At 43.0% G+C, this 21,937-nt stretch overlaps 1 protein-coding gene across 3 annotated transcripts in view; it reads left to right on the forward strand.

The window, feature by feature from the left end:
• kcnip4a (potassium voltage-gated channel interacting protein 4a) overlaps nt 1–21,937 on the forward strand; it is a 120,558-nt gene continuing 98,621 nt past the window's right edge. The window contains exons 1-2 of one of the 3 annotated variants that reach the window (XM_062384595.1): nt 18,289–18,472; nt 19,162–19,316. In XM_062384595.1, the coding sequence (XP_062240579.1) occupies nt 19,178–19,316 (139 nt within the window). In that variant the 5' untranslated portion in view covers nt 18,289–18,472; nt 19,162–19,177. Of the gene's footprint in view, nt 235–18,288; nt 18,473–19,161; nt 19,317–21,937 lie in introns of those variants that run through there. The other 2 variants (XM_062384594.1, XM_062384598.1) reach the window with 2 other exon arrangements.

A 21,937-nucleotide genomic window follows, 5' to 3' on the forward strand; every position in this document is an offset into this window, starting at 1 on the left:
CACTCAGCCGTGTGCATTGTGCACGAGCATCCTCCCTGCCTCCCACCCTCCCTCTGCTGCGTCTCTCTCTCTCTCACTCTCAGAGGAACTTGGGAATCGCAGGATCCACAACAAGTCGCATCCGCCTGCAAAGTGTCTCCATCCAGCGGGACTGTGAATCTCCGGAGGAAGCCATGTCTGATCGGAGAGTGGAGACCGTCTCCGCCCGGGTGGACGCGGCTGGGCTCTCACCTGGTAGGACGGTGGTCGCATGGTTTTGTCGCGTCCGCCGTTAATTCACCTGATTTATTGCGATGTAGAAATGAAAACGTGCGTGAAACTCCATAAACATACCAATTGTATGTTGCCTCGTTTAATACACACGTGGTCTAGTTTTCACTTTTTTGACATATTAGCAAATCGCTTTAGAGCCTGACCGATTGAGATCGTTCTTGGCCGCTTGGCAGACACGTGGTCTCTTAGTGACTGTTACAGGGCAACATTAAATTGGTATTTTTTATTTTTTAATGGAGTTTGGCGTTGTTGTGTAGCCTTGCATGTTTGTGTAACTGAAGAGACATGTCCTGACTTTTGCCTTCTTCTGAAATGGAAAACACGGTTTGGGCTTTCTGGTCAGTTTGTCAGAAATGAAGCTGGCCAGCAGTGGTTTCCTTCTTCCTGTCATCGTTATTGCAAAATGATTTTTTTACCTGCAGGGAATGAACATTTTATTGTGAAGATAAGGTGTAACGATCTCTGGCGGTGAAAGAAAAACGAGAGTTATGGATTCAGTCGTACGAATCCTCTCCTGAGGTCCTCACCTCCACACAACTTGGCCAGCATCCCCAGTAATGATCTCTCACTTCCAGTCCACAGGCTCTCCCTCAGGCTGCTCACTTCCTCTCTGCCAGAGGAGCCATTAACTGCTCATCACTCCTGGCTCAGGTTAATGGTCATTTGCTCCCAACTAATTTACTTTTTAATTTAGCAGATGAGTCATATCTTCAAGATTTTAAATTGATGTAAACTGTGGAGCTAGAAACTTAACACTCCTTCAGGAAACGTTTTATTTTGATTCCTCATTTTTAGCCATTTGCATAAAGAATAATCAAATATTGGGGGTCTTTGCTGGTTCCAGTTGAGTAGGATGCATTTTCTGCTCTGTCTGATATATTACCAATCCGAATGGTAGATATAGGGTCTAGTGATCAGTCCAGTTCTGTACCACGAGGTCTATCTTTCCATGACCTTCACATTTGGGTACTTCCAGAGGTGTTATAGCTTTCTACATTCTCAAAACATTGAAAAAAAGTGTTTTTGACCAGAATAAGTCATTAGTTGTTTTTGATCTTATAGGATATTGCAGTAATTCAGTATAAACACTGAGGTGCTGTCTTTTTGAAGGATATTATCACTTTGCTGTGGCTGCCTGTTGGATTTCCTACATGAAAAGTTTGGAATTTAATGAGCAGAAAGTTGCTCATTACTCGCTGTAAGTTGTGCTTTCGATTTAGTACATTCATTAATCAGGTGGCTTTAGTTTCACTCAGCCCACTGAGAGTCAGTTCTTTGGTGCAGATGTTCAGTATTTGCATCTAACCTGCATTGCCCTGTGTCCGTTTCCTTGTAGAGAGAAACAGATTCTCACTCTCGCAGTGTTTTCTTTTTTACTTCGCATGTTTCTTTTCTCATTCTCCAAAGCCCCCCCCCATCACGTTGCCTCTAGGGGGCTACCACATCCTGATCCCTCCTGGGGGAAATAATCGTATAAATGATAATGACCGCCAGAAAAAATACTACATTCACCCAGCCGTGGGTGGATCTTCCCAAGAGCTGCTTCCTTGATGGAGCGATTCTTTGGATCAGTACCTTGAGCTCGACGCTCTCTCTCGCCTCGTAACTTCCGCCGGTGCCTGCCAGAGGCTCCCAGAGACATTTTCCTCCTTTACTGCCTCATCCCAGAGAGTCAGATGGAGGACGTTTGGAAAAACAGCCCCATGAGGTTTTTTATTCTGACTGAGCAGGTCTTCAGCACCACGGCCAGCTCCACGGTTTGGACTTATAGACGCACTACTTAGAGTCACAAAGAAGAGATGGACCTCGTGTGTGTGCACCTGATTATAACTGTAATGAACAACTTTGATATGGATAGTCTAAACCTTCAAAGACCACCAATAATGTGAATAAAACACATTTTTTATGTTGCAACTTGCAGAACCCAGTCACCAGTTAGAAATATAAAATCGAAGGCAAGGCAAAGGACACAATTAACAGCTATTTGATCACACAGCATTATGGCCCAGATACCAGAATAGATCTTTTAAATAAAACAATCTGGATATAAATAGAAATGAAATGTAATGCGAAGATTAAAATGGCCTATAAGATCATTCTAGGAGAAAGCACAGTTAAAAATGTGTCTTTAAGAGAGATTTAAAAGAGGATGTCAATCAAGAACTGGAATCTGAGGCTGCTGTGGACACTGGCTCACCACAACGTGATGGTTGATGACTGAAGAGAACAAAGCCTGGTCTGATGAAGAGGTGGAAGGATGAGAGTTTAGTCAGTCAGGGCTGCTGCTGGGGCTGTAATGACGTGGGGAACTTGATGAAATCACGTAAAAATGGATCAGAAACTCAAAGAAAAGTTTTCCACTTTGAGTCCACACCACAAACGGCTGAAGCTGCTTCAGGAGCAAAGTGTGGTGTTCCTAATAAAGTGATCAATGAGTGGATGTGGAGGGTTCCATCTCTAGAAGGTCACGCTCACACATGCACGACTCAACAAATGACACCGAGAACAAACGTACGTCCCCCGAAATGATCAATAACGAGGACGTCAGTGCTGAGTCAGGATTTCAGTGTTTGAGACAGTGAGTTATGCACTTTGGCTTTGATGCAACACAGTGCAACGAGTCCAGCTGCAGCATTTATCAATGTGTCCACTGAGTCATTCATATCTCAGCCTGGATTATAGAGAATTCGATAGTTACTGCAGTTTTGTGATTATAAATAAGGGTAACGCTTTGTAACACAACTTATTTTGGGAATCATTTATTTAAGTTTTGATGTATTAGTTGTCTGGAAAACCCAAGCTTGTTATTTCCATGTAGATTATCTAAGTACTGGTTTTAAATCTGTTAATTAACAACCCCAGTGTGTTTAGACTTATATCAGTTTTTTCTGCTTTTACAGCGTCAAGACTCGTATTTGACGTGTGTATTTCCCCCTTCAGCCAGGGGTCCTGAGATCAGCCATCACTGCCCCAAATCTGTCACACAGCAGAGGGCTGTGCTTCTCAGCTTTTCAGAAGAAAGGCACCTCAGAAACTTCTTTTTACTTTACTGCAGAAACTTTGAGAAAATGAATATACTCATAACAGTTATATAACTTATTACACAAACAAAGTTAGGAACGCTCCTCGTTGCATTTCACAGTCGACAAGAATCTCTTTAATTGGGATCTTTTTCTCCAGCTTTAAGTTCCCTTTATAGATTGATTAACACTCAGATCTTGCTCCTCAGATGGAATCATCAGCAAAATGAAATGAGGTTAATGAAGTCCTTAACAAGAAGAAATGTCTCTTCTTCTTTAAACCACCTGTGTGCTTCCCGTCTACCTGGCGATAACAAGCCGCCCTCTGGCCAAACCAGGATTAACTGCACGGTGAACTTAGCCCCTCGTCCCCCGACAGATTTTGTTTGCTTTGGACCGAGTGTTTGTTTTTCGTTCCGGGGGACTGGGTGTGGGTGTGGGTGGAGGAGGGGGGGCATATTCTCTCATGGACCATCTGCCTCGTGGAGTCGGGCCAGAGAAGACTGTCGGAAGGGAGAGGTGGGAGAGTAAAGTGAGGATACAGAGGAATGAGAGTGAGTAAGAGAGCGATGGATAAATAGAGGGTGAGCGATTGTGAGAGGAGGGGTGATAGTGTAGCATGAGGTGCTTGTGGATGATGGCTGGAGGCTAAAAGAAGTGGGCCGTCCTTCGTCATGTTTTACATCCACAGGCTTGTTTGAGCCACAGATTCACCCCGTTTGACTTCCTTGCATCAGGCGCCAAACCCCACTGGTGCAAACTGGGCGGGAACGTTTGGCCACGGCCTGCAAACCTGTCTCTGTCTCTGTTTGTGCCGAGGTCACGCTAAGGATAAACCTCATCTCCAAGAAGAAATAAACTTCGGTTTCATCTGACGTGCTTCCATTTGTCACAGTTCACAAAGCTCCCGAAACGTCTGTAGCTTATCTCTTATCACTTAGATTTATGAAAACAAAAGGCAACTGATGTCCTGTGACCAGCTGGTTTGCATGGCTCAATTCTGTTACGTCAGAATCAAAATAACATATGTGAAGATGCCTTGGTGCTCAGGACAGTTACCTGAAAGTACCTGAGTTGGTCTCGATCAAACTGAAACATGCATTTGTTCCTTTTGTTCGTGATAGTTTGGACTTTCTGACCTCTTACATGAAGGTGAGACAGCGTTAAAAAGTAGACGAAGAAAAGGAAGCGGAACCAGCTCGTGGGTTTGATTGCAGTCTCTCTTACCTGCACTATTGACTGTATTAATCATTGGTATTTATTCCACGTGCCTGTCTCTCATTCAACAAATAGACACAAACAGAAAATGTGCTTTTGAGCTCATTTGCAGCAAGTCCTAGTGGGTGGGCTCATGAGGCACTTCTGGGACTTTACTCCCTCCAAAAAAGTCCATGTCCTATATGGTGCTGCCAGGACTTTAATATAGACTCAACAACAATACTAAACATGTCCAGTCCCAACGGGAGATTACAAAACGCAGAGCACATGGATCTGAGCCAAATGCCAGCCTCTCAGTCCGTGGTGTTCATTCGGCTCCACCTGAAAATAGACAGGGCAGATCGTATTGGTTTGCATCTAACACCAGTGACTGATAATGGGCTTGTTTGCAGCGGATTAAATAATTATCTGAGGTTTGTTCTAGGATGTCGGTAAACATTCGACACTGAACGGATCATGGAAAGAATCTGTCAACTGTGTGGAGGTGGTGGCAGCTGTGCACTGTCCAATGCTGACACCTAGTGGTCGTGCAGAGGTATACAGGCTTATTACCGTTTGACTTTAGTTTTTGCTTTTAAAAGTGATCCTATTTTTAGATGAAGATATGAGTGCATAGTTTAGTGCTGAGAAAGTAATACAAATTTAGGAAAACATGGAGAACAAGCAAAAACTGACCTGATTGTTGGAAGTGATATTCATGCATTTAAAATTGTGAGAAATAGTTCTTTTAAATTGATTTGACATTAAATTAACAAATCATAGCTTTTTGTTTAGATCTATCGATTGATCTCCTGTTGCACAAGTATCGATTAGGTGGCAGAAAACTTTCCTGATCCTCAGTCTTCACTGGTACTCGGCTGGCCATTTGTCAGATGAGCTGAAAATGAGAGTATGGCAAAAAGAGAAGGGCCCTTCCACCATAAGGCTGCTGATAGGCCTGGGTGCTTGTAAGACGGGGTAGTTTGGGACATGTTAGGGGACAGACTGGGGGAGGTGACAGTAACTACGATGGCGGCTGACACCGGACGCCGAAGCGTGGCGTAAGCGCAGCGCCAATCCTCTGGCTCCCATCCACTCCCATGTTAAACCGCAGCGCTGAACACACCGGAGGCTGAAGCGTAGCGTTGCACTGCGGCTGCCTAGCGCCGTGAAGCGATCGTTTTGGCGTCGAGTCTATTTTTTCCGCTTGACGCGAGCGTATCGCGACAGGAAACACACTGAAAATGAGTTTAAACGATATTGATGACATATTTTATGACATATTTATGATATAAATGATCCAATATGCATCCCACACTTTGTATTCACCTTAAGTTGTCTTTGAGTTATGATTTTACCACTTTTACCAACCACATTATTAAATGTCCCCCTCTGCCCATCCACTACAGCCACACATCTCATATAGGTAAAAAGAGAGATGGGGGGGGCGGCTACATTTTCAGAAAATAGACTTTAGTGGAGAATACGTCATTTACCCTCGACACCCGAAATTGAACGGAGAAAGCAGCGGAGAAGTTCGTAAACATGGATGACATTAAGCTAATAATGGAGGTTGAGAAGTACAGTGAGCTATATGATCCAAGGCACATTTTGTATAAAGACAACATTAAAAAGGACAAATGTTGGGACGCTGTTGCAGCCGTTGTTGGAGCAAGAAGTAAGTATATGCTTTTATACTATACTACGTTTTCCATTTTTCCAAAATTATACCAACCAAATGACACATAGCTGATGGTATAGTTGTTAAACATACGGCCTCATTGTAAACCCTGTGTAATCAAATTTACAGCGTTAACAGAAGGCTACAGGGCCCGTAGAGCCCCCTCTTTTCTCCCTCCCCCACTGCCATTACCACTTTGTAAGGACATTCAGTTAAAGTAGTACTTTTGTGCACTGTTTATTCATAGTCTCCATATTAACCACAGAATCTGTCTATCAGGTTATTTAAATGTTTAAATGTGTCAGTACAAGACAATAAATAAATATATATATATATGTATTTTGATGATTTTGGTAATCAAATAACACTGTTCCAGATTTGTGATGTGATGTTGGCAGTGATGGTTTTGGAGTAGGCATCAAAATCAACATGAGCACTCACATAAAGCATGTACTATCATACTAGTATAGGATTTATGTTTGCTTGTAGCTACTGTGCTAGTGCAAGTAAAACATTGGCATTTATTTAATACCATAAACAATCCTAATCCTGGGAAGTACAGTTCTAGCAGCAAATATTTTTTTCATCCTCCTTAATGAAAGTTATGTTGAATAATTATACTTTACAATCTAGTCTCTACCTCTACTTTATTATTAAAAATAAAATAACAATTTGAGGTTTTTCAAAAACTTTTATTGAAGACAGACATAAACAAAGAGGAAACTGTGCCAAATAAAAGTTCAATTATCAAAGATGTTTGTTTAATAAAAAAAGGATGTATACACAAGGCTTCCTCATACAACGACGCAGGTCTTTCAGTCCATTGAAGCCTCACAGACTACACCATGCGGTCCTGCCAGGGCACTCTTCCTTCAGGGGAACTGAAGAATGCACAGAGCTTCTCTCTGACATCATACGCTTCTCTGCTTCCTCTATTTCCCCCAATGTTCCTCGCATCCTGCAGGTGCTCCCCTTGGTCATCAGCCTCATCCAACCATCTTTGGTTTTCCGATGGGTCCAGGAGGTAATTGTGTAAAATACACACAGCCTAACTGAGTCCACATTCTCTGGCTTCATGTTAATCCTAGTGTACAGCACCCTCCATCTTGTTGCCAAAATCCAGAAGGCGCACTCTACAACCATTCTGGCCCTTGACAGTCTGTAATTGAAAATGTTCCTCCATCTTGGAAGGTGCTTTCCTGGAAATGGCCTCATCAAATACTTTTTCAGTGGGAAAGCTGCATCTCCCACCATGGTATATAGAACCAAAGTTGGTTGATCAGAGCCTGGCAGAGGACAGCCGGCAGGAACCTCCAGGGTTTTCGCTTCCATGCCCTTCCCTAGATCTGATTCAGAGTATACTCCTCCATCACTTGATCTGCCATAGTCCCCCACCTGGACAGTAATGAATCTGTAGTCAGCATCTACAAGTGCTAACAAGGCTATTGAGAATGTCTTTTTGTAGTTGAAAAACAAACTGCCCGACTTGTGTGGTGCTGTTATTGTGACATGCTTCCCGTCTATGGCCCCTAGGCAGTTAGGGAAATCCCACTTGCTCCAGAAAGCTGAAGCTGTGTCTCTCCACATCTGCTCGGTTGGTGTGGGGAACTGTGTTGCCATCATCCGCCTTTCTATAGCCCTGCAAGTCATGTGTACCGACTGGGATACAGTGCTCCTTCCCAGTCGATACTGGAATGCCAGGCTGGCAAAGGTTTCTCCTGTGGCAAGGAATCTGTGGAAATATGGAAAAAAATGTTTAATTACACTCTGTCTTAATGATTCTGTTACAGTGGAAGATTGCAAGAGGAGGTGGAAGCAATTGCGGGACGCCTACGTCAAATATAAAAACAAAAACGTCCCAAGTGGCTCCGCCGGTGGGTCGGCTGGGGAATGGAAATACTTGTCTATTATGTCATTTTTAAATCAACACTTGCAGTCAAGAAGGTTGGTTGTTGTTATTTTTGTCAAAAAACACATTTATCCAACATGATCATTGTTATATATGGAGTTGAAAAGATAAATGAAACAGTTTAAAAAAATAATACTCAATATTACAAACATCTGTACTTAATGCGGTTATTCAAACTGTTTCGGCGTCGCTTCCGCGTCCGGTGTGAACCCGGCGTCATACCCCATGACGACTAAAGGGAGACAGGACTTATATCTCCATCTTATCTCTATCCTCATATTTTCTCACCATCCATGCTGCTTGTGAGCCTTGCCTCCTAACTTCCCCGATAGCAGATTCGACGCCAAAAGGGCCGGCACGGAAATCAAGACTCGCGCTTTCTACACAAATTCTCACCGAAATAAGAAAAGAGGATGATGAACTGAAATATTATGGTTAGGGCCCGAACCGCGAACGGTGTGAGGTCCTATTGAAATTTAAAGAATTTTCTAGACATGCTCAAAAAGTAATGAAACTTTTCAGGAAATTCAAGGTCTATGGACATTTTAGTATTCTGAAGTAATTTGAATTGGGTCTGAAAAAATGGTTCAACAGCGCCCCCTGGAACCAGCCCCTAAGTTTCCCTTTGACCGATGTTCACCAAAATCTGAGCACAGGTGTATCGCGACCAGTCATAAAAAAAAGTCTCAAGGGGCATTATGAAAAACACCAGAGGAAGCCGGCCATTTTCCATATAGTGGCCATTATTTCCATATTCACCATTTTTACTTTGACATACTTGTCCCGGGGCTTTCATCAGATTAACTTCAAATTGAGATGAGTGTCATCAGAACAAGATGGAGATAAAAACAGATTTTAAAGATCTATTTGTCGTCACACCGTGTGACCGTGGCGTGGCATCAAAGATTGATTAAACGGCATCAAAACACGAGGTTCTGTATCGCGGACATACATGGTCCAATCGAGTCCAAACTAGACATGTAAGACAAGAGTTCCAGTCTGATGACATCTACACAGAAATTATGACTTGAAATCACAGCGCCCCCTAGTGGCAACAGGAAATGTCTTATTTTTTGCATGTACTGTGTCAAATTGGTCTCAAGACATTTATAATGTAGGCATAAGATTACTGAGACTTTTCATCAAATATCATATTAATGGCGTGGCATTAAAGTTCATCAACTCGAGGTGAAAAACAAAATTGCTGTAACTTCAGTGATCATGGTGCTATCGCACTCACACTACATGTGTGTATTAACATCCCCCCCCTTGAAGATATCCATACGGTATTGTGGCCGTGGCTTGGCGTCAAAGTTTGATTACACGCCATCAAACACGAGCTTCTGTATCTAAGACGTATCTGGTCCAATCAATTCCAAACGTGAGACAAGACCCAAAACGACTCATCTAACTGCTCTGTCCTGTCCGCAAAAAACTAAAACCTGAGAGCCCGTCCTATGTGGACTCGTGGTGCAGATTCCAATGTTGATAGTGGGGAGTAGAAAATCCAATATACCAATAAATTGGCAAATATATATGAAGATTAAAATAATTCAGAGATATCTAAACATAATTAAGACTTTATATGCAATATTTTTTGAGAATAATACGACATTTAATAGTATATATGTAAATATTTAAAAAGTAAATATGACTATTGAAAGGAAACATGTAAAAATAAAGAAATCAAGGAATGAATGGAATGTTCCGGAAGAAGAGAACTGTTTGGGGTGACGTTTAGCCACCTGGTAGAACTTCTGCCCTGAAGAGGAAAGCCTTCAACCCGCAGACGCCTGTTAGACTCCAAACCGCAGCCATTTATGCATGTCCTCCCCCACTCTCTCTGTTCCCCTTTCACAACTACGCCTATGTTCTATAAAAAATAAATTAAGGTTATAAAGAGACCCAAAAATACATGTAAAGGAAAGGGACTCCTCATTAAGATCACAAACACCTTTAATATTAAAGATATGTTCAATATTCTATATATCCAAGGCTCATGCTCTTTGATGTAAAAGGTTCCATTGAGAGTTCCTTTTATAGCTAAATAAGATGAAGGGGATAACATTCTACTTATGTAGAAATCTGTCCAGAATAATTCTAACTTTCTATTACAAACAAATAGATCAAACCAGCGATGGAAGGTTTTTTTCAACAAAACGTGGGGGCTATTCCAAACCCAGCAACGATTCTGCAGAACTCTATGGGTATGACTCAACAAATAAGCTACCTCATAGACCTACTGGCCAAGGAGAATTGCTACCATAGAACAGAGCACCACTGGAGGATCCAACTGAGCCAAGAGTTGGAGGAGCACAAACGAGAGCTGTTTCGACAGAAAAAGCTGAAGGAAAGGATCATTAACAGAGAAAATAAAACAGAGCAAGAGCTGGAGCAGTTACAAAAGTACAGAAATGCAAACCAGGAGAAGTTCAACACCGAGCTCCAGGAGGAGAAGAGGAAGAAGAACGATTTCCAAAAAGAGCTGGAGAAGCTCAAAGCTTTTCATCATGAGACCTGCAAAATTCATACAACCACTCAGGAGAAGTTAAGCACCGACCTCCAGGAGGAGAAGCGGAAGAAGAACGATTTCCAAGAAGAGCTGGAGAAGCTCAAAGCTTTTCATCACGAGGCCTGCAAAATTCATACAACCACTCAGGAGAAGTCAAACACCGACCTCCAGGAGGAGAAGCGGAAGAAGAACGTTTTCCAAGAAGAGCTGGAGAAGCTCAAAGCTTTTCATCACGAGGCCTGCAAAATTCATACAACCACCCAGGAGAAGTTAAACACAGAGCTCCAGGAGGAGAAGAGGAAGAAGAACGTTCTCCAAGAAGAACTGAACAATTTCAAATCTTGGTATCAAGAGGTCTGCCAAAGTGTTGCAACCCAACAGGAGAAGTTAAACACAGCGCTCCAGGAGGAGATGAGGAAGAAGAACGTTCTCCAAGAAGAACTGAAAAATGTCAAAGCTTGTCATCACGAGGTCTTCCAAAGTGTTGCAACCCAACAGGAGGAGTTAAACACAGAGCTCCAGGAGGAGACGAGGAAGAAGAACGTTCTCCAAGAAGAACTGAAAAATCTCAAAGCTTCTTATTACGAGGTCTGCCAGAGTGTTCTAACCAAACAGGAGAAGTTAAACACAGAGCTCCAGGAGGAGATGAGGAAGAAGAACGTTCTCCAAGAAGAACTGAAAAATGTCAAAGCTTGTCATCACGAGGTCTTCCAAAGTGTTGCAACCCAACAGGAGGAGTTAAACACAGAGCTCCAGGAGGAGACGAGGAAGAAGAACGTTCTCCAAGAAGAACTGAAAAATCTCAAAGCTTCTTATTACGAGGTCTGCCAGAGTGTTCTAACCAAACAGGAGAAGTTAAACACAGAGCTCCAGGAGGAGAAGAGGAAGAATAACGTTCTCCAAGAAGAAGTGAAAAATCTCAAAGCTTGTCATCACGAGGTCTGCCAAAATGTTGCAACCAAACAGATGTTAAACACAGAGCTCCAGGAGGAGAAGAGGAAGAAGAACGTTCTCCAAGAAGAACTGAACAATTTCAAAGCTTGGTATCAAGATGTCTGCCAAAGTGCTGCAACCAAACAGGAGAAGATAACCACAGCGCTCCAGGAGGAGATGTGGAAGAAGTACATTCTCCAAGAAGAACTGAAAAGTCTCAAAGCTTCTCATCACGAGGTCTTCCAAAGTGTTGCAACCCAACAGGAGGAGTTAAACACAGCGCTCCAGGAGGAGATGAGGAAGAAGAACGTTCTCCAAGAAGAACTGAAAAATTTCAAAGCTTGTCATCACGAGGTCTTCCAAAGTGTTGCAACCCAACAGGAGGAGTTAAACACAGAGCTCCAGGAGGAGATGAGGAAGAAGAACGTTCTCCAAGAAAAACTGAAAAATCTCAAAGCTTCTTATTACGAGATCTGCCAGAGTGTTCTAACCAAACAGGAGAAGTTAAACACAGAGCTCCAGGAGGAGAAGAGGAAGAATAACGTTCTCCAAGAAGAAGTGAAAAATCTCAAAGCTTGTCATCACGAGGTCTGCCAAAATGTTGCAACCCAACAGGAGAAGTTATACACAGAGCTCCAGGAGGAGAAGAGGAAGAATAACATTCTCCAAGAAGAAGTGAAAAATCTCAAACCTTGTCATCACGAGGTCTGCCAAAGTGTTGCAACCAAACAGATGTTAAACACAGAGCTCCAGGAGGAGAAGAGGAAGAATAACGTTCTCCAAGAAGAACTGAACAATTTCAAAGCTTGGTATCAAGATGTCTGCCAAAGTGCTGCAACCAAACAGGAGAAGATAAACACAGTGCTCCAGGAGGAGATGTGGAAGAAGTACATTCTCCAAGAAGAACTGAAAAGTCTCAAAGCTTCTCATCACGAGGTCTGCCAAAGTCATGCAGCCAACCAGGAGAAGTTTAACACAGAGCTCCAGGAGGAGAAGATGATAAAGAACATTCTGCTAGAAAATCTGGAGAAGTTCAGGGTTACTGCGGATGAGGTCTTCCAAAGATATTAACCCTGTTTTTCCAGAGCTGAGCTCACTGAGGAAGAGGTTCTCTCCAATGTCCTCCCTGATCCCAAACACAAGGAGACAGGGCTGCCTGAGAAGACAGAAACCAAAGAATGCTTCATTGATGTAGAGAGTCCGCAACATTGTGGACTCTCTACCATAGACCATGATTGCAGCAGGACTGCTTGATATATAGTATTGAAGTTATCCTTCAAGATGTTTACCCTCATCAATGCTGCTGAAAACTTGAATCTTGATGATATTCTCCTCTACACCTGACATATCTTGAACTTCTGTCCGTCCTGGGAGAGGGATCCCTCACATGTGGCTCTCTCTGAGGTTTCTACATATTTTAACCCTGTTAAAAGGGTTTTTAGTAGTTTTCCCTTACTCTTGTTGAGAGTTAAGGACAGAGGATGTCACACCAATGTTAAAGCCCTATGAGACGAATTGTGATTTGTAAATATGGGCTATACAATTAAAATGTGATTGATTGATAATTATAGTATCGCACCAAATAAAACGATAAAAAATAAAATGTCTGGCACATGTTGAAGTATTTAAGGTAAGATAAGATGTACCTTCATTTATCCTCCGTAGAGGAAAATCAAAAATGACACAGCAGCACAATTAAGTGTTTGTCAGATACGGTTCCAGATGTACACATGCAAGAGTCATGGAACCACAGTTTGTGGATATAGATTTTTTCTATCAATATAACAATTTATTAAGTTTACACAGCCATATCCCTACATAACAGACATTAATCAGTTGTTTGCCTGCACACACGCAAATAGAAATGTACAGACACTGATATCTATATCTACATAGATATTGATAGCATGTTTTTCTAATTTATACAGATTTTGTATGTTTTTCAAGGAAACATAAACGTGAAGAATTTTTCTTAACCTTTGTTTAGGCACAGCCATGGAAATCTGAGTGGCGATATAGAGTGCAACTTAAAGCTGTTCACTATGCCACCAGTATATTTATTTGTCTGTGACAGAGTGCATTAATATTCTGCCTTGATGATGCTAGGATGGAAACAGGATGTTCAGTTTACTCCTCTTAGTGGGTTTGGAACTTGTGCATGCGTAGGTCTAAAATGGTGGAGAACAGGGGCTCTCCTTCTCTGCAGGTCTATGTCAATAAAGAAAGCAGCAGCTCAAGAAATATAGTAAGACAAAAAATATGAGTAAATATAGAAATATATACAAAAGTAGGGATAATTCTATATATACAAAAAAAAAAAAAAGGCAATATAGAGATGGGATCAGAGTTGTGTTCATGTGCAATTTTTCCATTCTTTGGGCCCAAGGTGCGGTGGGACGATCCTCTTAAAGGTGACATTAAAGACACCGGTCCAAAGTCGTTTGCAGCACTGGGACACTCCATCTTGGGCACAGGGACGATGTAGGATATCTTCCAGATCTCGGGCAGCCTCAGCGAGAGGTTGTATAGATGTATAAACACACCTGATTCAGATGGCAAGAGCTGCGGCCGAACAATGGATGTGGCCATTCCGACACATTGACTGTTGACACACGGAGGGTCAGGGAAGTGGTGCCGGGTCCCACATGTGCGCTGGATCAGAATTTTGGTTCAGTTCTCGTTCTTTTCTCGTCAGTTTTCTTTTGAGTCTGGATGCTTCATTGGCCATAACGCCACAGCCCATTTAACAAGAGCAAGAGGGGTCGGTGTGAGGGAGGCCGGGAAAAATGGGAACTGACGGGACTGTCCTCACGATTACGTTCCATTACGCTGAGTCGCCGTCTCCCAGGAGCTTTGCCGATTGCCCGTTTTTAAAGAAAGTGCTGAACACGTATTCATGCAATAATTAATACTGGTGCATAAGTAAAGCATGATAATGAACAAGTGCTGGGATTGACATGGAACTGCATCAGCAAAATTGTTAGGTTGGCTTTTTTGGGGGTATTATCTGGTGTGACCTTTCCATTCGACTTACCACCTGAGGCTATTGCTGCCCGTGATGCCCACAAACCAGTTGCATTCTGGGGCTTGAGCGCTCTCCTTAGCCAGCCTCGGAAAGAAGCTTCTCCTCTACAAAGCAGTTAGACCTCTTTTTTTCTTCTTCTTGTAAATCTGCCTCTGATCTGATCTCGGGTATCTCAAGGCCACGGCCATTTGCCTCCTCGTTTTACTTAGAGGCGAGTTGTATCGATTTCAGTTCATCTGAAATAAATACGTAAACAACCGCCGTTATGGATATCTTGTTTCAAAAATGAGAACAAAAACATGACGTGAGATACGTGCAGTGCTTCACCCCGATGAGCCTCCATCCCTCCGTCTATCTGTAAATACTGCAGTGCCGTTTCTCTTAATGCATTCTGCTAATTTTAGCAGCCACTTTTGGAGGACAAGGTCAGTGTGTGTGTTGGACATGCAGCATATAGACAGCCTCGATGCAGCCTGCTCAGTGTGTCTTCTGTTAGGCCCTTGCTGTGACTGACCCTCTAACCCCGAGCCACGGGGGTTTCTGACCGCCGTGACATCGCAGCCAGGTTCAGGACCGATGGCGTGGAGAGCAGGAGATCGTTGCAAGATATTGCAGCAGAGAGTAATGAGCGCTCTCGGCTGACGGCTCCAACCTGTGACAGCGGACCCCCCCCCCCCCCAAATCTTGCATGATGAAATGATGCAATAGGAAGTTGTTTTCTACAGCAACATTTGGCATTCATGCACAGCGGCCGTCCAAACCACAGCAGTGACTATCAACCCACTAACCGACTCTTCTTCAATGATCTCAAGCTGCATTTCGACCTAATCGATGGCCGCCGTTTAACGGGGAAACAATTCATAACACGGGTGCCCTCTAATCAACTTAATGTCTATATTTAGCCGTCCATACTGTGCCTGCTCTTATTTGCATTTGTTATCTCGGCGCCGCCGCTGCTGCTTTTCGAGCGCCCCCCCCCCCCCCCCCCCCACACACACACACACACACACCACAACACACTACAACAACTGCAGCCAAAAATCTCCAAAGCTCACGTCTTTGCTTTGTCACAGGCAAAGCGTTTTGCTGCTTGTGTTAACGATCCTCTTGTGTGTGTGTGTGTGCGTGTGTGTGTGCGATGTCTTGGGTTCCTTCAGTTGATGAATGCTTTGTGGTATCCGTTACTTGTGAGGCTGCTTGTGTGCATTAGGTATTGTCTGCACATGTATCGTTGCCATATATTTGTGTAAAGACGATGCTCTGGTTTTATTAAATCGCTTTCTAAGCTGCTGTGTATATATTATATTATTTTGCCTTTATTGATAAGCCAGCTTCAGTAAGAGAGGGAAAGGCATCTATTTTTTGCAGCTTGCACATTTATACTTCAACACAATTTGGATATTACTGTAGATGAAACGTGTCATTCATAAAGGTACAAGGGAGGTTTTTAGTTTGTCAATAAAGAGACTGAAAGACCAGCTTCACTCACGCTGTGTGTTTCGATGCAGCTGAGTTCAGGATATCGAGTTTCTCATTTACATGTTTTCCTATGTCCGTGGTCAGACATGGGAGTAGTAGTCGTGTGGAATTTGATCTCACTCCTCATCATTACCAAGCTTTTGCTCTGCAGATTGTCATTATATTCTATTCACTACACTGTCAGACAAACTGAGTTGAAATGATGCAAACTGTTAATGGCAAAACCTTTTCTTTTTTGAGCATATTTCTACAAGCGTGTTAATTATACTCCTCCAGTGTAAACCAGACTTTCTGGAATGGACTGCGTGCTCTCTCTGTGTTAATGCCGTGCAGCTACCTCATATTTATTCCTCCTCTAACAGTTCTTCAATATACTGTCACTTTTTATTGTTTGTGTGCCCGACGCTGTGTGCAGAGTTTTATAAACGGCCAATTTTGCAGCAGACAGGTTCGAAAACTTGAATTTCATCCTCCGTGAATTTTGATAGTTGCTATAGTTTAATCTGCAGGTCTGTTTATTCAAATGTTATTAATATTGAAAGTACTGCGTGCTCACATCGCTCCAAATCCCACTCTTTACTTCCTTGTGCCCCTAACAATACACATGCCGAGTGGGAAACTGATAAGTTGAATGTTTTTTCCGATCTACATTCCACATGTGGACACAGACGTTTGTGGATTTAGTTGTTAGTAAAGTTGTAAAGTTTTGCTTTACAGCACTGATTTGTCTTGATTCCCCCTAAACCTGCTCCTGACTCAAAGTCAGCTGGTACCTGGTCTTGTAGTTGACTTGACATGAATATAAAAAGCTTCAACAGCTTCTTGAATGATAAATAATTCAATATGTCGGGACGATGTCTTCAGGCCCTGTCCCTCGGGATGTGGACATTCCTCGGGACCTAACAAGTGTCAGCACGGAAAGCACATCATCCCTTAACACTGCCACCGATCGGCTCTACTCCCGTCACTGTCCCAGCTCCCCTTTGTCCTCTCGGGGACAGAGTGTGCCTTGCTCATCTCGGGGGAAGTCATTAGAATCTAGAAGTGCTGCCAGCCCCTCAAGCGTAGCCATCCATCACCGTGCGGTAATTAATGATATGTGCATTTAAATGTAAGCCGAAGCCCATTTGGCTGATGACCCGGGACAAACCATTTGCATATGATGTACATAAATTCATGACACTTTACCGGGCTGCACCATGTTGTATAAATAAAACGATTGCTGGGAGCAGAGCCGACAGATCCTGGAAGATGTTAACAGTGCAGTAATAAATCCAGGGCAGTAAAGTGTATGTGGTAATGGCTGTGGCATGGTGTGAATCATCCTACACCACACGTCTAAGTAGTTTTTTAAAGGACTGGGGGGGTGATGTATGTCTACAAATGTCTTCCAGTTTAAGTCTTGTGTGCCTCATCACTTCTGTCTGCGATAGCTTTATCTATCTGTTAAGTATCTGACAGGAATGAGTGTCTCGTTAGTTATCAGTGTAAACATTCAGTGCACACACGGATTAGAGTAGACGTCAAATCATCTTTCCTCAGAGTTCGTCTTTAAGTCGTCTTATCTTGCTGATCAAGTTTTTTATGTCTCCGGAGAGATGGTTTAAAAAATGGGGTGGGTGAAAGCTGAGGCTGGCTCCTGATTGGTTCAGTTGATGTATTTTATTTAGTTTTCTTTCTTTAGAGCTTTAAAATGATATTAGACCCATTTGTCTATGACCTATAGTGAGACCAGTCAAATTTGGTCCCCCCCCCCCCACACACACACAAACGTCAAACTTTAGTCCATATCTTCTTTTGACATTATTCAATGTCGGTTCCATGTGTTTCTCATGTGACAAAATCGGCACCAAGTTTTATTGAGATTTAAGATGGTGTGGCTTAAAAGTTCGAAGGTTTGACCTGAAGTTTGACTCCCTCCAGTTTGACCTGTTTCAGTATCGACAGGTTGTTTTTGTTTGATATCCAGCTCTCGTCTTACAGAGGTGTCTGACAGCGGTCTGTTGGAGGGAGCAGGCAGTAAGTGTGTGTGTGTGTGTTTGTTCGTTTGTGTGTTGAAGGATGTCATTGGTCTAAAGATGCTGATGAAGGACGATCAAAGGGCCTCACTGTCAACACACAGCCACCAGCATCTTTGCCCTCCTCCTCCTCCTCCTCTCATATTTGAATAAAACATACGTACGGTCCTTTATCTTGAAAGTAAAACGCCTGCTTGTCCCCCAGCGATCCCCTCCCTCTCTCACTCCTCCACTCTCTCGCTCTCTCTCTCTCTAACAGAGCGGTCCTCGCTCTCTTCCCCCTCCTCCTACTCTTCTTCCCTCCTCCCTTTCACACTCTGTTGATCAGCTCAGGAAAAGGGGAAAGTGCTTGTGTGAAACCTGAGGCTCACTGGCAGACTGAGGGAGCGGAAAGGGAGCGTGCGCGTCGTGTTTTAGCCTGCAAGGTAAGATGATGGTCTGTGGTGGTGGGGGGCGGTGGTTGGTAGCAGTCAGCTTCAGCTCTGGATCTGGATCTGTGCGCATTGAGGGATGTGAAATTGTAATTTTGTTTTAAACTCTCCAGTCAGAGCTGCTGAATGATTTGTGATCTCTTGACGTTTGAAACTTTTGATCTTGAAATGGGGCCATGGGGGGGGGGGGTAATTATAGTACTGACCTACAGGGCTGAGGTGGGGTATCAGTCTGTCATGGTTTATTCACCAGTGTCATCAAATCCTCTCTTTTCTGTTCGCGATCATCTGGACACAATCGGGAACGTTTTCCTGCGTTAATTTCTAAAAATCTATTAGTTTGAAAGCAAAAGGATAATTTCAGCGTATTTAGTTTTCTAAATACGCAGCTCGGGACACATTAGACGAGCAGTCCCCAAAAGGGCAAGTTGTCTTGCATTTCATTATAGCCGTGCATAACCTGAGGCAAAAAACACATTCCCAATTAGCATAGGTCCTCAAGTGTATTAACTTGTGCCACGTTTGTTCTGGTAGGTATTTGAATGTTAAACAGAGGGGTCATCATTTGAATAATGGGGTTTTTCATAATCATCGAGTCTGTGTTTACGATCCTAACAAACTAAATGAAGTAGGCCTGTTTGGGCACAGGCTTCCTTTAGTGACGCCCACGCTGTGTTTCACAGTAGTGAGCTCCCGGCCATGTGTTCACCGTCCAAGAGGAGCCAGTGGAGGGAGGAGCTGCGCCACTTCCGGAAGGACCCCCGCTTCTCCAGGAAGGTCCTGCTCAACTGCTGCCTGGTGCGACGCCTCATCGCCTGGGCCTCCCCGGACCCAAAAGGTACAGAGCAACCACATGGATGAGTTGCTGCAGACATGAGCCCCATGTTGATAGATACTTGGTCAACGGGTCTGTAGCTGCTTGATGAAGTGTTTCGGTTGGAGATTAGATCAGGTGTCTTTTTTCAATAATGAAAAGTCGGGTCCCTTGACATTTAGACTGAACAACTAATTCAAAATGTTTCGCCGTGGAACAAAAGTGGGAGCGTATATGACAGGTTGTCCCTTCACGCTGAGAACTAATCTATAGGTGTAAAGCAAATACTCATCAATTATCAGTATTTGACAGAAGGAAAGAAAATAAACAAAAACTAAAACTCATTATCAACATACCTGTTGGTGTTGCAGCTCTATTCATCACAGGGCGTGGCGGTGGTTCATGAGGTAGAGAGGGTCACCCACTCTCCTGGGGTTAAGTTCTATCCCCGGTTCCTTAACTCAAGCATCCTTGGGTGAGACCCCTAACCTCAAATTGTATCTTTTAAATCGTGTGTGTGATAGAAAAACTTCTGCGTATAGAAATGCAGTATAGAAGTGTCCTTACCTGTGTGAATGAGACTTGTGCTGTACACAGACAAATGTTTTCTGAAACTTATCTCACACGTGTAAGATTGGAGAATCCTCTCGTTGACCGGACTTTGTGCCCTGACCTTTGACCCCACACACACCCTGAGTGAAAGCACATTAACGTTGTATCGATCATTCCGGCCCTGCGTTAGATATGAAGACAACAATTTATGATTTTACACAGGTTGAAAAATGACCAGAATGCGTCGGAACCCGAGTCCCAGTCTGCAGCTCGCGTAAATGAATCCACTTAAAACCCAGTTCAGTATTGATTACTTCTCGAGTTATGTATTCGCAACGGCCACATGGCTTTGTGGAATAGAAAAGGATTTACAGCTGAGTGTCTCAGCCACTGAAGGAGACGGTAAAGTGTTGTAGGGAGAGAAAACAGTGGGCAGAGGCTGTTAAATCACATTTAGATTCACCCAAGCAGGAATTGAACCTTGATTAATTAAGATGAATGCTTGTTTAACTTTGAGTTTTTTAACAGATTTATAGTGAGATGTTGACTTATCTGGATTTATTTTCTCTTGTTTAGTGACATGAATTCCACTTTTCTTTTTCTTTCACTTTTTCTTGTATCTAGATTTCTTTCCGCGTCAGCAGTAATCGTTGCCCTTTATCGGTTCCACATCCTCAATCCCCACGAGTGAGTTAAACCTGTAACCGTAGAACCCGCAGCTTTGTGTAAAATGTCACCTAGTGATGTGGCCCGTCAGCCGTGCTGAGACAAATGGGTTTGTGTTGTGTCATGATTTAGGAGGCTATTAAACAGTCATGAGTTTCACTGGAAGGATTCCTAAATGACGTCTGCAGTAAATATTCTCCTGCAGGGGAATAAACAAAAACAACTCCAAAATACAGTCTCCTCATGAATAAGAGACGTGAGCATTAAAGAAAGAAAATCTTTTCTCATTTTGTATTGATTAGACCAGTGTCAATGGGGCAGATGTTGCTTTTACATCCCGTAATCAGTGTTGTTTCTCTTACTTGGCCTCTGATTGGCCTTTTATCTGCTTGTGTTTGCGTGTTGCTTGAACCAGTCCCACTAATAACCTGCAAGCTGGAGCCGCAGCTGGACCCAGGTGTTTGTATCTGACACGTGTGAAGTAGACGGAGCGTTTGTGTGTTTGCTGTCGTACTTTTTTATGCTCCGTTGTCGCTGCAGGGACGGCGAGTTTTTTCTTTGAAATGTCTGTATTTGGAACAAATGTTAAGAAAGTGTACAAGCTAACGCACAATAATGATCAGTCAACAGATAATTTGCATTTGAACTCTATTTTTTCCTGCAGTTTCCTACCACTTTAAATCAAGATAGGTGAAACAGGAACACAGGGATATTCAGCACTAACGAGGCCATTAACTTTGAATCAACTTTTCTTCAGTTTCTAACATTTTATTGTCTGTTTTTACAACATCCATTAAGAAACGTGTGGATTTGAGTGCACATGGTAATGATCATTTTACACAAGTTTAGTTTGGTGCCTCTTTTTTTTTTAGGGGGCGTCCCAAACTAATAATCTTAATTCCCTGGCGTTGCCCAGAATAACCTCCCAGTTCTCAGATAATCGCACCATAAACCTGCCAGGTGGCACCGAGCGCCCTCCGGATATTGGAGCAGCCTCCAGAAAATGAGCGAGCTCACCGGAGCAGGTGTTTCTCGAAACACACGAGCTCCTGTGTTGTGTCCCCGGGCCAGACGGCTGCTCTGAGAGTGTTTTACATATCCCTGCTGTCTCTGTGACGCACTCAACTGGGTCAGTTGATTTACCCAAGGAGGAGATGGATGATTTAAAGAAGTTGGAGATTACATTTGTACGAAACAAGTTTATAAATGTTAGATTAGCAGAGGAGAAGGTGGCCTGTAAATCTGTAAATAAAACCATTATACAGCGGTTACATTCGGCTGAGTACATTTAATTAAAGTTTTAATTTCCTGTTTTTTGTGTGCAATTTGATGCATAGATTTGCAGTGTTGACGCTGTTTTTATTTTTATTATTACTCGCCAGGAATTGTGATGCTTTTTCTTTTTTGACACCTCCACTGCACCTCAT

This window comes from Platichthys flesus, chromosome 24 (assembly GCF_949316205.1).
Source record: "Platichthys flesus chromosome 24, fPlaFle2.1, whole genome shotgun sequence".
Taxonomy (NCBI): Eukaryota; Metazoa; Chordata; class Actinopteri; order Pleuronectiformes; family Pleuronectidae; genus Platichthys; species Platichthys flesus.